Below are 17,286 nucleotides of genomic sequence, written 5' to 3' on the forward strand. Positions count from 1 at the left end.
AAAGTAGGACAGGTCTTTGTCGTTGCTTTCATAATAATGACAGTTTGGAAGGTTACACAAGAAAGGAACACTGACTCTTAGGCCATTGTGGATGACACGGGAATAGGGGATTTTCACCATTCAGCGTTCTCAATTTTTTCATTTTTCAACTATGTGAATATATCACATATTGAACAGTGAGAAAGTACTGGACTCAACACGATTTTTTGTAACATAACTGCGTGCTTTATTGAGATACACAGTAAAGCAGTAATATAATACAATAGTAAGGCATATATTTGGTGAAGTCTGATATGTTGTGAAAATGCAGTAAAACTGAAGTTTAAAAAAATAATTAGTAAATGTTACAGTGTTGGTGTGAAAACACAATCTATTAGGATACTCAAGTAAGAACCCGGTACCTGAAAACAATGACGGAACATGCCGCGTGGTGTTTATGCTTCAGTTACGTTATGATTTACAGTTTAATACTTGGTGGTTATAAAGAACACAAAATAATGTCCAAATTATGCTTAAAATGTAGCAATAAAGCTCTCGATTTTGATTCAAATATTTTGACAGACTCACTCCAGAACTAATGTCTAAAAGATAAAACAAAAAGATTAAAATAAAATTATGCACTCAATTTATCTCTGCTTTTAGAATGAAACTTAAAACTGCTGAGTAGGAAGTAATGCAACCCCTTGTTTTAATCATGGTTAAACAAACAAACAACAACAACAGAAAACCAAACCTGTGGGTAAAGGAAAGTCCAGTGTCACATAAAGAAAAAAAATGCAAGACCAAAACCAAATCTTCATGTCATTTTGTTTCCTTAGAGCTTTGGGTTTTCTTGTGGAAATTACAATGGGGGAAAAATTGAGAAAAATGTTGACACAGGGGACAAGTGGGTGAAAGCAGGTGTGCACGATTATTAGGAACACCCCAAAACCAAAGTGAGGTAGAAATAGCATGAGAAGCCATGTTGGATGTTAATTTTCATTAATAAAATAATACACAAAACCCACTCCCCAAAAGTTAACAACACTTGACCTAAGAGGTAACAGATTTGCAAAATAATAGGTCACACAGTGACTTCTACTGGATGAATGATTAAGAAATAATGGAAGGCTAAGAACACGAAAGAGTAAAGCTTGTTCCTACCAGTTAGTCCTCCTGGGTTATTCTCTTTCTGAACAATCTTTGTATCTTTAACCTTCCTCATCCACAAGCAAGGGTTTCGAGTACCTTTCGGAACACGCGAATCCGTCTCCGTTCCCCCTTATAAACCTGTGTGGAATTGCTTGTAGAGAAATGTGAAGCAGGGAAACCAAGTTCATGGGCAGATATTTAACAGCAACACACCATGAAGAGGCCATCTTACACATTTTCACGAGGGTTATTTTAAATGAAATCTTGTGGCATTTAAAAAATTGCAATGGGGAACATCTTAAAAAAACCCCTAAAATACCCACTGTTGTTTGTGAGAGGCGGGCAGAGTTAAATTCGTTGTAATTACAAAGATCTCTAAGTATGGTTATGAACATTCATCCAGTCCTTTACTTCAAGAGTGGCCCCCCTCCCTCGCAGGGACCGGCTGGGAATCCGCAGCCTTCCAGCCCTACCAGGAGGCTCTCCTACTGTCTGGGAGTTAAAAATGTCTTGGGATGTCATGACTTCCAGGGAAGCATCATTAAATGTAGATCATGGCACTGCCAGCAGCAGGAAGCTGCATGTATCAACTAACGGACCACGCTGACATGATAAGTCCTGTGTGTGCATTCATCTGTCCTGGGTAAAGAATTCAGCACTATGGCTGCCTGTGGAAAGTCGCAAATGAGAGACATCTGGAGCCCGAGGCAGTGTGGCAGCTGCCCCCCGGCTTCAGGCTCCAGTGAAAATTCATTCTAGACCAAGCGGGGGCGCCTGGAGGACCAGCGGCAAGCTCTCTGTGAGAGGAAGTGGCTAGATCACGTGAACAAGACATTTAAAAGGTCTCTAGAAATTCAGATCTATTTATCTATATCCCTACAGTATTTACATACTTCTAGACATATAGATGCAGAAAGCGAAAAACCACAGCCAGTCCCACTCGGTCAGCGATTCCAAAAAGAGCACTGTGAAGTAGTCATCTGGGGGTGTTAGAGGAAGTGTCCTATCTTTAATATGCAAGAAAAGAAAACCCCATGAATTTCATATGGATATCACGCTAAAACGATGCAAAACAATTTGCTGCCTCAAAGTGTGTGTGCATGTGTGTGTGTGTCTGTGTTTAGGGGTTTTTATAAACAACTGTTTTTTTTTTTATAAAGCACACTTTAGTTTACAATCTTTCTTTATAACTGTTATAAATTTTTAAACAACCCAAAATGCGTTCCATATAAAGAAATGGCAAGTTATTTAGCTATCAAGATTTTACATGTTTTCTTATAACTTTTTTTGTACAATTGCATAGACGTGTAAAACCTGCCATTGTTAACAAAACAATAACAGACTTAGAAACTACTGAAATCTACAGTATAGTACCACTACCCTTCACAAAAATAGAGATTTTTTTTTTCTTGTAAACTCTTACTGTCTAATCCTCTTTGTTGTATGAATATTATAAAAACCATGCGGGAATCAGAAGTTGTAAAACATTTACTCTGCCCCTTCTTCGTCTGTCATGACTGACACTAAGGACTCCATCGCTCTGCCCACATCATCTGCCAAGTGGAAAAGGCTTCCTACATTGTGTCCTGGAAAACAAAGAGAAAGAGACACTTGACACTACGTGCAGGTAACATGACCCTGACTCTCTGCCATTCGGGAAATCCTTCCCCACTTCTAGGTGAAGACAACACAGAAGCTGCGTCGAGGGTCTACAGGACAGGATTTGATTTTTCACCAGTTTCCAGGAAGAAGCAAAGCCTTGTTAATGAAGCCATTCCACGTGGTTAGTATCAGCTTAATACTGGATCAGCCTACTGTGGTCCTTTGAGTGGAAAAGTGTCAGAGAGTGCACTCATCTTCCCGATGGAAGTATCTAGCAAAAGGAATCCATAGACAAGCACAAGGCTCCTCTCATAATGGGAGCGTTGCAGGATGGGATGTCCCTTTTCCACCTTGTGAGAGGTGACATACTGTGGCCTCATACTCAAATGTTTTGCATTCTCAAGCCACCACCACCACAACTACCGCCGCCGCCACGTCCTTCCTCCTGCCATGGTCCTCCTCATCACCACCACCATGACCAAGACCCGGAATCGTCCTTTCCACGCTGTTGCGAGCGGCTGGCTCTTTCTGAGACTACCGTAGAGGAGACTATTTCCTCTCTGCTTTTACTGGAATTGAAAAACAAACTCTAGAATCAACCTTTTTGTATGTGAACGTTTGCATTTGGAAGCTTTATCATAAAAATCCCTTTTCATTCCAGTTACTCTTGCACCTCATTACGATAGGACCTACTTGGAAAGCATGGATTTGGGGACCTTGTGGATCCATTTTTTGTTCTCCCCCTAAATGAGGGTTACTGATCAGAAACAGCCTTTTAATAATAACGTGACAGGGCCTCGCATGGCTCCCTCAGTGCGGGGCACAAACGCAGCATGGTGGGTCTGGGACTCTGGGGCAAGATTCAGATCTAGAGTCGGATCATTTGAGACCCAGTTTATGACTTGCCTTTTCACACATGTCCCATATTTTTATATGGCTCATTTTAATTCTTGGACATTAGTAAATCATTCTACCCTTGGAGTACTGCCTTTGGAACTAAAAATGCTTGACTAGACCATTACTACTTTGCCACGTATCAACTTGACATACATTCTCATCATTGTTAAAATCCCTCTAAAAAACTAAAGATAGACCAGGGCAGGTATTCTGCTCTGATATTTATTGCAAGAGACACAGCATTTTTTAAATACACACGAGATGGATGCCTGGTGGCTCAGTCAGTTAAGCATCTGACTTCAGCCCAGGTCCTGATCTCACAGTGCGTGAGTTTGAGCCCCACATAGGTCTCTGTGCTGACAGCTCAGAGCCTGGACCCTGTTTTGGAGTCTGCGTCTCCCTCTCTCTGCCCCTTTCCTGTTCAAACTCGTTCTCTCTCTCTCTCTCTCTCTGAGATAAACATTTAAAAATGGAAAAAAATGAGAGAAGCGGCGGTGTCTGGAAAGGATTGAGAGGCAGGCACTTAGCCAGTGATGGCACCAGATCAAGTTAAGACTTATTGCAAATTTAACACCATTCCGCCACTTACTTTGAGGTGATCAAGTGTGGAATGCTTGCGGAGCTTTATATTAATGCAAAGAATTCCAGTGAGAACTGGCTGTGTTTTAAAAAACAAATCACTCTGGATTTCTGTTGAGGCTGCAAATAGAAAAGCAAAATGGGTGTACTATTTTGGTGCTGGAGCAAAGCAGGTGTAGCGTTCGCAGAGTGAGGCAGCAGTGTGGCGGGCCTCAGTGAACGCAAACCAGCTGTGGCTTTTCTAAACCATCCAAACCACCAGAGGACACGGTGGGCCCTTGGCTGCTCCTTAGAGCACAGAGACTGAACCTGATGTGGACAGATTCAAGGGCTGCCCTTGTATCTTTTTTTAAATTTCTTTGTTTTTTTTAAGGTTATTTATCTGTTCTGATAGAGGGGCAGAGGGAGAGGGAGAGAGTCCCAAGCAGGGTCCACACCGTTGGCACAGAGCCTGATGCAGGGCTTGAACCCATGAAGTGCGAGATTGTGACCTGAGCTGAATCAGACACTTAACCCACTGAGCTACCCAGGGTCTCCTCCCCCTTGTATCTGTTTCTGACTGCCCGACCACCCTGGGAGATCTACCCAGTTACTCCTGTGTGACTGAAAATGAGTGGACTACCTGCAAATTTTTAATTATTTGCAGTCTTAGCAGCTATTAATGAAGCCAGGAAAAATAAAACCAGAGACCCTTATGACCTCATAAGTGACCAGAACTCCAACTATTTCTCATTACCCACATCTAATTGGAGGCTAGCCCACCTGGGAGATGGAACATATATTACGAAATACAAACAGAACAATCATTCCCCCCTGACCCCGGCTTACTGATGATAATCAAAAAGTACTTCTTTTACTTTAGCTTGTGCGCTAAGGAATGTAGACTGCGTTTCACGAGTAAGTGCATTTAGGGACCAGACGGCCCTGTACGTGCCGCTTCTACTCCTTGTGATGGTGATCATGGACTGCCCGGAAGGTAAATCCCTGAGACTCTCAAGAGGCATTATTTATAGGGGTATCTGCTATTTAAAAAGTGACTAGGTAAAAGAGAGGTTCATTATTCCTAAATATACCATTCACATACCCGTAAAACATTAGGTGGCCTTGAACCTGTCTGGACAGTTGACAGTGTTCACAAGTGCCCTCACGGCTGTCCCCGTGCTAGGAAAAGGAAGACCGTTCCGAGTCACCTCACTGGATCTATATTCTGCCTTTGGTTACTTTATTTACAAATACCTGTTGCACCAGAGTAATGACTGCAATGTTTTCCATGGAGGTTTTCATTAGAGTCAGAAAAAAAAAAATTCTATCTCCTTGACCAAATACTGCTCCAAAGAATCATAACTCAGTCCCCCGGAGGCATCAAATTACAGTGTGATAGGGATATGGAAAACAGATTGGGATCCTGGTGGAAGGCAGAATATTAGTGAGGTCATTAACTTTACCAGACAGATTTTTCTGAGGTCAAAATTAAAAACTCATACTATGAACGTGAGGGGCCCTGAAAAGCAGGTAGGACTTAGGCGTTCGCAGTCAGCTTCAGGCACAAGTTGATGTAAAAAGATGTCTGTAGCGAGTATTAATTTAATCCATTCTTAAGCAAGGATTGGTGAACACAAAGGCACCACGCACGAGCATTAGGGCCGTTGTTTGGTTTTCCGCGGTGGCGCTGACTGTGACACATTCCGTCTCACACGCCACCACGGCCTGAGGCAGTTGTTTTCCGCGGTGACGGGAACTGAGACTTTCTGGCAGAGATCCAAGACCTCAGTAGCAATCTGGCAGTCTATTTGTTAAAAAATACAGTTCCCCCATAAATGGTTAACATTCAGTCGGCCACAGTGAAGCCAGAATACTGCAGCGAAATTTGTGTTTCTATGATTTAATATTTGAAAAATATCTAATCTACCGTACATTTGAGGTCATTTCTGTAGCCGTAAAGAATCACTTCGATTCTCTGATTTCTGGAAACTTAGGACTCAAAATTATAACTCAGGGAGGAAAGTTTCCAAATGCCTGTGGGACTTGAATGATCCGTATTGCTGGCTGGTTGTAAAATTCATTCATGAGAGCAACATGTTCAGGACGGTCAAAATTAAGGTGTGGCTTTTTATAACACATTAGAGTAAGTTGTAAGGAGCACTTACCATAAGAATGAACCCAAGCAGCCTCACGCAAGAAGTACGTGAGCCAGGCAAACGGTCAGGAACATTCATTGCTTCACCAATTCAGGTGTCCTCAGTTTCTCCTCCCAGCCTACCACTCCCCTCCCTAGGACCCCACTGTCCCCAGCCTTGGAAGAGAGCCCTGGTACGGACACACCAAAGGATCGTTCATTCATTAGGCTTGCCTGGCATGGTGTTGACAGACTTTCCAGTATGAGTCCTTATGTTTAAGTGAAACCAGGACGACTCTTGGCTGTCCTGCGGCTAAGGATCTAGAATCTTCTCACAGCAGAACTCTCTACCTGTCCAACCTGTCTCCCAGAATAGCAGAGGTTGCGGCCACCCAGGAAGAAGCTTTCCTTCTCCCATTCTTCACGCTAAATGCTTGGTAAAGGAAAAGCTTGTTTCACTTGGGCTGCTACTCGGCCTCGTGGTCCAGTAGCCACTTGATTAGGAAATGCAATGTTCAGACACTATTTCTGACAGAAGTATGAAGGAGCGTTCCCTGTCAATCCTAAGCCACATTCAGTGATAATACTGTATCCTCCCCCTTTTGACCCAATCAGTAGGTGCTTAGAAAAACCCTCAAGACTCCAACATTCCAGTTTTATCTCTACCTGGTTATGTTCTATGTGGTTCCAAATGCCAAGGAAAGAAAGAGCACTCTCTCAAGGGCTAGTGGAGATGACCTAAGCCTTTGAAACACCATTTGCTAAGGTGGCACTTAAGCCTGAGAGTGTGGCTCTGGACCCAGGCTCCCTGGATTCAAATTCTGGCTCTGTCCTCTCCAACACCCTGCTGACTCTCTCAGAGACTCCGTTTCCTTATTTGAAAAATGGGGTTAATAAGAGTACCTACCTCATAGGTTTGTCATGAAGATTACATTTTGAAAAAGATGGCAAGTGCTTACAACAGTGTTTGGCCCAGTAAGTGGTCAAGAAAAAAAAAGTTAGCTGAAGTGGGTGGGAAAGGAGTGTAGGGATGAGGAAGAAGGAAAACAAAAGCAAAACGAAGTCATTCCAGAAGACCAAAAACCAAGGGCACGGGCAGAAAATGCTAGGGTCCTGGAAGTGGACAGAAACTTTATGACTCAGCGATTATGTGCAAGGCTAAATTCATTATTTTGAGGATTCTGGTCGTGTTACGAATGGCAACAGATGGCGAAGTGCAGGATGCCAACCTGGGGACCGCAAAGGGCTGCCATTTTAGAGAGATTCCTGCTCCCCCAACCCCTGCTCCTGTCGTCATGGTGATGACAATGATCGTGAACGTTTGAAGAATGTTCCTCATGAGCTGCAAGTGGAGAGGTGACTACCATCCTCACATGACGACACACGTAGTACACACATGCGCGTGCACACACACAATTCTTACACAAGCGCCAAACATAGAAAGCGCGATGAGACACACAGAAGCCATGGCCGTGAGCCTGAATCTCACTAACCTCTCTCATTGGCTTCCCAGGGGTATTTCTTCCTTTAATAACGGGAGAGAGGAAGAGGCAGAGATATCAGAAAGGAAAAAAATGCATAAATAAACAGTTTCATACCCATTTTGCTTCTTTTACCAAACAAATGTTGAGATGACAATTCATTTATTCCCTTCTGGAAAAAAAAAAAAAACAACCAAAACCAAAAAAAAAAAAAAAATCCGAAAGACACATCCAGTCAAATAACCTTTACATACACTTAAAATCAGTGTAAACAGATAACATGATCCGGGAGACACCACTTACAGAATCCATAGAGTTCATGTGTTAAACTGGATGAAAGCTCACACAGCGGAGAAGTCTGACAAAGTGAGCGTCGTATGCAAGGACAGCTTTAGAACCTCAGGCTTCACGTCCGAAACTCTCTCTCTCCACTCTGCCCTTCCCAACACGCTAGAACGTGAACGGTAGCTGACTGTGTGTGCCAAAAGTCTGCACCCCAAATGCGAGGCAAAACACCACAGCAGAGAGACTCCATCCCCTTGGGAGAATCTGTTCTATCCGGCAGGGGCCGAGCACGCCCATGATGACAGGGGGGGGGGGGGGGGGGCATTTGAGAAAAGAGAAGGAAAAAAACGGGGTGGGGGAGAGGAGTCCCACTAATGGGCAAAAGCCATAGAACCAGATCCAGGTAACGAGCCTCCAACTTCCTCTCCGTGATTTGACAGACACCAGGCACCTTGAAAGTCACTGTTTAAAGACCCACTGGCCTTGTTTGTTTTATGGATCCTTTCACGTATATGTTTATTTTTGGAAAGCAGGTTCTGGTAAAATCTTCTATGATGATATTTCTAAGTGGCCAGGAAATTCGGGACCTCTGACCATACCCAGCAGGTCTTGGGCTTGCAATTTTCTCTTACCATGAGGGCCTTTGGGTGAAATCCTGGGTTTCAAGCTTTGACTTGAGCAGTGCGCCGCTTCCTGAAACGGTCTGAGGGCAAATCCCGGGATTCAGGGAAGGTCCAAGCGGAGCCATGAGAGCTCCAGGACCGCACCTCCTTCTGCCCGTGACCACCACGCCCAGGAGCCCCAAGGACGGACACACCCCGTAGCAGAGGGAGGATTAGGCATCCAGACCCCAGAAGTACAGAACTCCAAAGGAAATCTTTGAAAACACAAGATCGGGGTCTAAAACTCAGACTACATATTTACAGGTTCTCTAAGTAGGACTCTCCATCCTTTTCTCTCTCCCTCTTTTCCTTCATTCTGAATTTTCCCACGTGACTGCGAGATTTCTTAGAAGTATGAAAATTGCACGCTCCACCATGTAAGCATGGTCAAGGTATTCATGACATCTGTCAAACCAGGGAAAAGAGGGAAAAAAGGGGCACCAGGTCCTCAGCAGGGAGGTTGCCGGGGGTAGGCTCAAACCAGATGAAAGGGGAGAGGGGAGAATATCATTTCCTTCTTGATAGCTCAAATGGATCCCAGCATGAGTGACTTACCCACTGCTTTGGACTCACTGAGCAAGTTTTATTTTCTGATCTTTCTGTTTCATGGTTATACTGTCCGGTAGCAGAATTCCTTCCTTTCCTCGACAAGGCTGTGAGTCCTCAAGGGCAGGGCCCATATGTTGCTTACCCAACCTCTCTATCCCCAGGAACTTCTATACCTCGACACTATGGGCATTTGGTAAAGCCTGTGTGAACTGAATTACTAAGGTAGCCACGAGATCATGGTCAAGAGTTCTCTGGTGTTCTAGGCAACTTGGCCGTGCCCATTACCCTTTACCTTGTTTTCCAAGGGCTGGTAACTTATTCTGGCTTATAACTGGTGAGTTTTTAAAACCAAAGAGCTGTACGAAAGAGTGCCGTAAGAAAATAACAGGATTTAGCCTCAGGATGTAATTACGGTTCCTAGAGTGGTAAGAGTTACCTGTCTTTATTCCACACCAAGCCACGTTCAGTGCTTGGTATCCACCAGTCACTACCGAATATGCAGCGAACTACTTGGGTTTTGTTTCGGGCCCTTCTTCAAAAACCATGTCTCATGTACATTGGACCTTCCAGAGCTACGTCAATCCTGATCTCTTGTGCAATCTGCCCCCATCACTCAGGTCCCGATGTGCTCCTTTGCACAGTACAAAAGAAAGTTCCGCTTTTTGTTTAAAGAAAGTTAGAACAAAGAATGTTTTACAGTGTAGTGGATTAGTTTCTACAATGACAAAACAGAGGCTAATTGGTTGCACCAGAGAAAAATATCCTTTACCAATTAAAAAAAAAGTGCCAGATAAGCTTTATTTCATAAACACATTCTTCAGAAATGGGTTTCCTTAGAGCTTCAGTTAGGGTGTCCATCTGGCACTGTGGTACATTGTCAGGAAATGAATCAGGAGTAAAAGGAAGTACGCTGGCGGAGCCGGGGTCTGAATACAGGGCATGGTCAGGTCCTGAGAGGGCCAGTTTCCTCAGGCAGTACGAACTTGAGATGACTCATTATTTATGGTCAGAATCTCCTGACGTTACCACTTGGGGGGGGGGGTAATGTTAGCATCTTAATCTCAGTTCACCAATTGTTTTAAAAAGTTAAGGAAGAATGAGCCCCTTCTTACGATTTCTGTTTTATCACAAGTGAAAGAAGATTCAAATGGCTATACTTTCATTATTGAAACACGTATGATCGCTGGTGAACATGGACATAAATACACACATCCGTTCTGTTGAGCTGAGAGGTGACCAGCACCAAAGTGTGTGACCGTATGTATGTAATGAACTAGAATGGACAACGATAGTGTAAAGCAGGGGTTGGCAACCTTTCTGTGTAAAGGGCCAGACAGTAAATATTTTAGGCTTTGCAAGCCACACTGTCTCTATAGCAACCGTTCAACGCTTCTACGGCTATGCCGTCCTTGGAGTGAGAAAGCAGCCATAGATAGTACATAAGTGAATGGGTGTGGCCATGGCCTGATAAAACTTTATTTATAGAAACAGGTAGTGGGCCAGGTCTGGCTCCTAGACTAGTTTGTTGGCCCGTGGTGTAAAGGACTAATAATAGCTCAAGATGTATGGAACCTGCCAGGAAACAGTGGTGCCGGAAAAGGGGATCCATGAATGCGTCTGTCTTTATGCTGTTCTTGCATAAAAGAGCCACAGACAAGACCTGAATTTTAGAAGATGGCAGTTTTGTAAAGCTGTTGGGTTGCTAATTTAGAGGCATTTAACAGAATATATGTGGGCTTCACAGAGGGGTGGGTAATGGGAGAGGGTGGCATGGATGTTGGGATAAGAATGTGGCACACAGGGCAGCAGGGAGAAGTACCTGCACAGCACTGTGAGGTGGGCTTTGAACTGTCTTACTGCAGTCCGAGCTGATCTGGGATCCTATCATTCATTACTTAGTACACACGGCGGCTCCTCATTTTTGGAGAAGCCACTCGCATACCACTGACAAGGGAAGCATTGTTTCTGTAAATGCACGTACATATCAAAACATTTTTGTTAGAATGTGGAATGCTCAGAGACCTAGGGATAAATCACTAAAATGGTTTACTTTTGAATTATGTTTATTGTTAATTCTACCCAGGTACTGTTCCTATAGAATAATGGTGGAAATTTAGAAAGTGTCCTGTAGTAGGTAATGATTTTTATTACAGTGGAATTCGACTTCTACAGATACTTAACAGATGGAGGGTCACATTAGTGGTACGTAGATAGAGAGATCAAATAGAAATTGGCTCAAGTTCTATGTGTAATAGACTCTGAGCCGCTCAAATCCCTCCAGTGGTTGTGAATAACTAAGTGTACCCCGAGATTCATCAGGAAAGATAGCATCACCAAACTCCACGTGCACACATGCACACCTTCCACACCCTGAGATGTACATTGGCTCTTAGGCAGGACGTGGCGGGGGGCGGGGCTAGCAGGTTTTCACTAGTGGGAGGAGCAGGTAACCCCTTTATTAATTCAGATAACCATTGAGCAAGGCCAGGGAGATAAGACCTGGAGCCCAATTTCACTTGCTGAATGGCCATGAACAAGGCACTTTGGGCTTCCGGGTACTTGTGAAAATGCAAGGTGAAGATTAGCCGATACCTTCAGACTTGAGCCTGAAGTCAGAACTGGGGCAAACGGAAACAAAAAAGTTGTAAATTGAAAAGACAAAACAACTCCCACTATCTGTATACTTTGTATTTATGAGAAACCTACTGTTTGAGTGAATCGCCTTTTCCCCTGTGGGCCGTTATCTAGCAGGGTTAAGTAAACCACGAGGTGGTATTTAATAGCGCATTTCCACTCAGTGTCAGGCCTCTGGCTCTGACATCTGTGCCGAGTTACTCACACAGCTGTCCCAAACAGCTGCAGCACCCATGAACTTCATTCATCCTAACAGCAATGGAACATGGGTGGCCGACTTAGAGTAAAAGTGCAGTGTCCCCTGAGCTATTAGGAAGGTCTTGGCAGAAACTCCTATGGCAACCTTGGTCAAAAAAATGTAATTTTCTTTTAAAAAAGATGTTCACCTGGGCAAGGAAAACTCCTGTCCCTTAGATCAGTATTTTTTCAACCACTGGATCTGAAAATCCATTTAGTGGGTTGCAACCAGCATTTTATGTTTAAATCGATAAAACAGAAACAGCGTGAATTTTATGGGAAGTGTGGCTTCACGGAACTTTTCTGGTCTTTGTATGTGTGTGTGACTAGACACATTCGTGTGTGGTGTATGTATACAGTGGGTGTATACATATGTATTTGTGTACACACACCCACACACATCCAATGTATTTTATATCCTTAATCCAGTTTGAGATGTAGAACGTGTCTCTTACTATGGATAATGGTCAAAAAGGTCAAAAGCCCCTGGTCGGGTCGTCAGAAATGCTAAAATGACCTTGTGAGGCCCTTCCACTTGGGATAACCTGTCATCCCAAGATATTAGGCTTCAAAATTTTCTGCTTAATACCAACCAAACATGCCTACTAGTTGGTAAGATGCTCCCACTAAACCCTAGTGTATGTATTTTTTCCATTCTGTTTTTCTCATGATGAGACTTTTTATCCCAGGTGGATTTGAGGAACCACAAGTGTGATACCGTGATTTCGATTTTAGAAATAGGTATTAGGTCTTAATCCCCCTTCCGGACACAGAGCTCCTAAAACCTAGGAACCTTCCTGTGAAGAGGCACCCGGGGGTCTTGGGTTATGTTAGTGAGGCAAGGCTAGGAAACCACCCAAGCATAGGGGCTGGGTCCCAGGCAAGCCCCCCTGGGTTTAGCGGGGTGGAACTTGGAGCGCTACCCCTGACCTCAGGGTAGGGAGGCGGGCCTGAAGCCTGAGTTTAATCACCACTGGCCAGTGATGTGATCAATCACACCTTTGGAATGAAGCCTCCCTGAAAACCCAGGGGGAGGGAGCACTTGGGTTGGTGACCAGGGGAGGGGCTGGGAGGGCGGTGCTGGAGACAGCAGGGCAGCTCCACACCCTTTCCCCACACCTCCCCGGTGCATCTCCGGCTGTTCCTGAGTTCTAGCCTTTCGTGCTGCACAGTGGTCTAGCGAGGGAGACCTTTCTGAGTTCTGTGAGCTGCTGTAACAGCCCAGAAGTGGGTCACTGGAACCTCGAAGTCTAGAGTGGGTGGGTCAGAAGCCCAGGGGGTTATGCTGGACATGCAGCTGGGCTCTGAAGTGAAGGGGGAGGGCAGTCCTGTGGGACTGAGGCCCTACACGTGTGGGATCTGATGCTGTGTCTGGGTAGGTCGTGTCCAAATTGCTTGGTGCGGTGGGAAGAACTCCCCTTCCCACTGGAAATGGGTGCCCAAATGGACAGGCCCAGGAATACGCCCGAATTTGGCAGGAAGTGGCAAAAAACCCCCACAAAAAACCAGAATCAAGATAACAGCATTACAGAAAGAACAGCCAGATCTTGATGGCTTTCTTCAAAAAAAATAAATTACTTCTCTTAGGCTACCAGCCTGCGATTAAGTAGGAACTTAGTTAAGGGAATTGGTCAGACAAAGCCTCCTTATCCCATATGTGAGAACTCAAATGGCACTCAGGTGAGAGTATGCTTCTCTAAGCACTGAGTACACACTATCTAGGAGGCCTAAAGTTCCCAAGTTGCCATAGAAGTAAATCAACATCACAGAAGTAAACTTAATATCGGGCTAATTGCCAAATATGTCAGAGGAGGTCTAGTTCTCCTCTTCCAGGTGGCTTCTGGCACACCCACGAAGTTATGTAGCTTCAGAACTGAAAGGGGGTGCAGGGAGAGGGAGCCATGAACGTAAGGATCATTAGGACGGGGCAGAGGCCCAGGACAAAAAGGTTGCGTGTTGGGAGGGAGAGCCATGAGCCTCGCTCTAGCCTCTACTCTACTCGTTGCAACGTGCAGGATATGCCCAGGGCATCCCCAGAGCAGCCATGAACTTTGCATAGAGCAGGTAAGCAAGCTTTCAGTGTATGGCTCTGGGATGAGCCATCCATCTGTGACCTTAAGGGAGGTTGGAGTCAAGGAAATGTGTGCTATGTGTGGGGCCCAAAGTTCTGGCTGTGTGAACTTGAAGACGACTCTTGCTGTGCCCGAGGCTAGCCCCTCTTATTTATCCAGAAGGGTGCTTCTGGGAATCACTCGGGTCGTAGAGCTCCCCATGCGAGCAGTAATACTGTACTCTAATGTGAACTTTGGAAGTCCACATCTTCAGTTGACTATCAGCACCTCGGGGGCAAGGTATTTGGCATTTCTTTGCATTCAGTGGTACAAAATGAGGTGCCAATAAAAGGTGACAGGATAAAAGGGAAAGCATTTAATTTACATCAAACCCACATGTGGTCTTCTCATGAACCATGGCATGTAGGGACAGAAGACAGCTAAGATCGTCAAGATGGAGATGAGGGTGGGGGGTGTGGGGGTGGGTGGAAGACAGCTAAGATTTTTAGGTGTTAAAATCAACACATCAGAGGCACTCAGCAGCGAAAAGATGGCTGGTGCAGACATTTAAAATTAGCTTCACTAACAGTTCCTTAGCAACGCTCTATCGGAACATTAGTGCTTTTAATGTGCACTGTCCGACGTTCACTCATACATCAAATAGCTAGGAAATGGCCATCATTAACTGACACTGAACAAAAAGATCGGAAAAACACATGACTTCAAAACACCCTCTGCAGTGCCCTTATGGAGAGGAACAAATAGCCAAATTCTCTGTTGCCCCTCCCTCTGGGGCTGCCCATTAGGGGTGCCAAACCCTGGCCACAAAGACCTGTGTTCTCTGCTTTGGCTCATCTAGGTGTTCCGTCTATTTGGTTACAAGTGATTGCAACCCTTCTTTTTCTTCATTGAAGGGAGGTGGGTCAGTGATGCTAGTTTATGTCGGAGCAATAAAGTAAAATAAATACTCCCAAATGCTAACAATGGGAGCAAAATACCTCTTTGGATGAAGTAAGACATCTGAAGCTCATACCGGCTAGGGGGAAAATCTGGTGGGGGTAAAATGCTGCTTTTACAGGATGGGCAAAATACAGACGGTCAAAGTGATGGTGAGAAATAAAGGCATTAATATTAATGTCTTTCTTGACAGAGATGGTATTCCATCTAGGAAAGTGAAGTCAACGACAAACTAGTATACAAAGATTTCATTGCACCTATATTGAAATAATGGGGTAAGATACAATTTTTAAATATAAAGTGCATCAGATTGGAAGTCAGAGTCCCCCGCCCTCCCCTCAACCATATACTAGGCACGTTCTGGATTTCACCATGTCGCGAATCAACCGTGTGTCTCCTGGCAAAGGTGCCATCGGGGCATGGATTTCATTGTCTGTAAAAGGCACATCATCACTGTTCTTAAGTATAAGCTATCTTATCTCATAATTAACTCTAAAGACGAATGCGCAAAGCAAGTGAAATAATGTATAAGTCGTTGATATTTCTAGAGACTTCTCGATGATGCAGGTGTTTGAATTTAACCAGAATCCAAAGCCAGTCATAATCAGTCATCCAAACCAGAACTTTACATTGAAACATACTCTCCTCTCACAATGATCCCAAATTGGCACTCTGTCAGCAAGTGCTTCGTTAAGCATGGAAAATACGCAAGCTAGTTGGCTATGGAACTGAGGGGCCTAATTCTAGTAGGTGTGAGGTACTAGCACGTTGTGGGCCTTACCTCTGGAACTAGGGAAGGAGTTGTTGAGCTGTTCCATCACTTCCTCTAACCCTGTGCTTGTATCCTGGGGAGGACTCAGCAGGTCTTCCTCGCCTTAATGAAAGCAAGCACAAATAAAGGCAAGTTATGCTTATGGAAAACAGAGACACAGAGACACAGCTCACAGTCCCATTTAAAAAATCATTATCCGGGTGCCTGGGTGGCTCAGTCGGTAGAGCATGTGACTCTTGATGATCTTGGGGTCATGAGTTTGAATCCCAGATTGGGTGCAGACATTACTTTAAAATCTAAAATAAGGGGCAACTGGGTGGCTCCGTCCGTTAAGCGTCCAACTTCAGCTCAGGTCATGACCTTGTCGTTTGTGGGCTCGAGCCCTGTGTTGGGCTCTATGCTGATAGCTCGGAGCCTGGAGCCTGCTTTGGAATCTATGTCTCCCTCTCTCTCTCTCTGCCCCTCCCCCGTTTGCGCTCTGTTTCTGTTTCAAAAATAAATAAAAACATTTTTAAAAGTTTTAAAAAATGTTTCAAAAGTCATTTTAAATTCATTTCCATTTGCTCATAAATGACAGAAATAGAAATAACCCCTCAAGCTGAATAACGAGGGAATGAATTCTTCAAGGGAAGAATTCCATGCAGGGACTTAACTATATTCTGGTCTTTGGAGAAGAAAATAGTTTTATCTGTTTGGAAGTGAAGATAAAATTGACATAAGTTTCTTATGCCCCATCCATGATGCTGAAAGGTTTTTCTTCATAATAAAAGAAATTATTAGACACTTGCGGTGTGCCTGTTCAACAAAAGGAAATAGGAATGTGACATTTTGCATTTGCTTTAGGAAGGTAAGGAAGAAGTGGAGACACGGAGGTATTTTCTTCACTCTTCCGTTTGACATTTACCCAATGATACAAACAAAACTCAAGTACGTTGAAAGTCTAATGAAATAGGGAGAAATACAAATTGGATGTGACCTCTGTAGGGAGTGAAATATTACTGTCCTTGGACCGTGGATATGGAGGACACGGAGGAGTGACATTTCTTTCCTCGTGGTTACGTAGACCTGTGTATCACCACCATGTTTTTGGAGGCTTATAAGGGAAATTGTGTGTTTTTTTCATTTTTGAGAACTTGTTTATGTGAGGGGAAGAGGGTGCTTTGGAAGAAAAAGGAATTATGGAGGGGCGGTTCTCGTCTGAGATTGGGAGGCCACCTGGAGAATTTGTGGATCTGTGGGAGTCTACTGATGGGGCACATGCTTCAGGAACACACCTCAGACCGCCTTGGCAGCGAGGGGGGGTGTCTACATTGAACACAAAATTACTTGGAAC

The 17,286-nt window shown here is 44.3% G+C and overlaps 1 protein-coding gene across 11 annotated transcripts in view; it reads right to left on the minus strand.

Moving 5' to 3' along the window:
• Positions 1-202: 202 nt before the first annotated feature.
• DMD (dystrophin) overlaps positions 203-17,286 on the minus strand; it is a 1,657,593-nt gene continuing 1,640,509 nt past the window's right edge. For 9 of the 11 annotated variants that reach the window (XM_029929473.1, XM_029929472.1, XM_029929470.1 and 6 more), the window contains 2 exons: positions 15,963-16,055; positions 203-2,717 (listed from right to left, as the gene is read on the minus strand). In XM_029929473.1, the coding sequence (XP_029785333.1) occupies positions 2,620-2,717; positions 15,963-16,055 (191 nt within the window). In that variant the 3' untranslated portion in view covers positions 203-2,619. Of the gene's footprint in view, positions 2,718-7,818; positions 7,851-15,478; positions 15,615-15,962; positions 16,056-17,286 lie in introns of those variants that run through there. The other 2 variants (XM_029929467.1, XM_029929465.1) reach the window with 2 other exon arrangements.

Source organism: Suricata suricatta, chromosome X (genome assembly GCF_006229205.1).
Source record: "Suricata suricatta isolate VVHF042 chromosome X, meerkat_22Aug2017_6uvM2_HiC, whole genome shotgun sequence".
NCBI lineage: Eukaryota > Metazoa > Chordata > Mammalia > Carnivora > Herpestidae > Suricata > Suricata suricatta.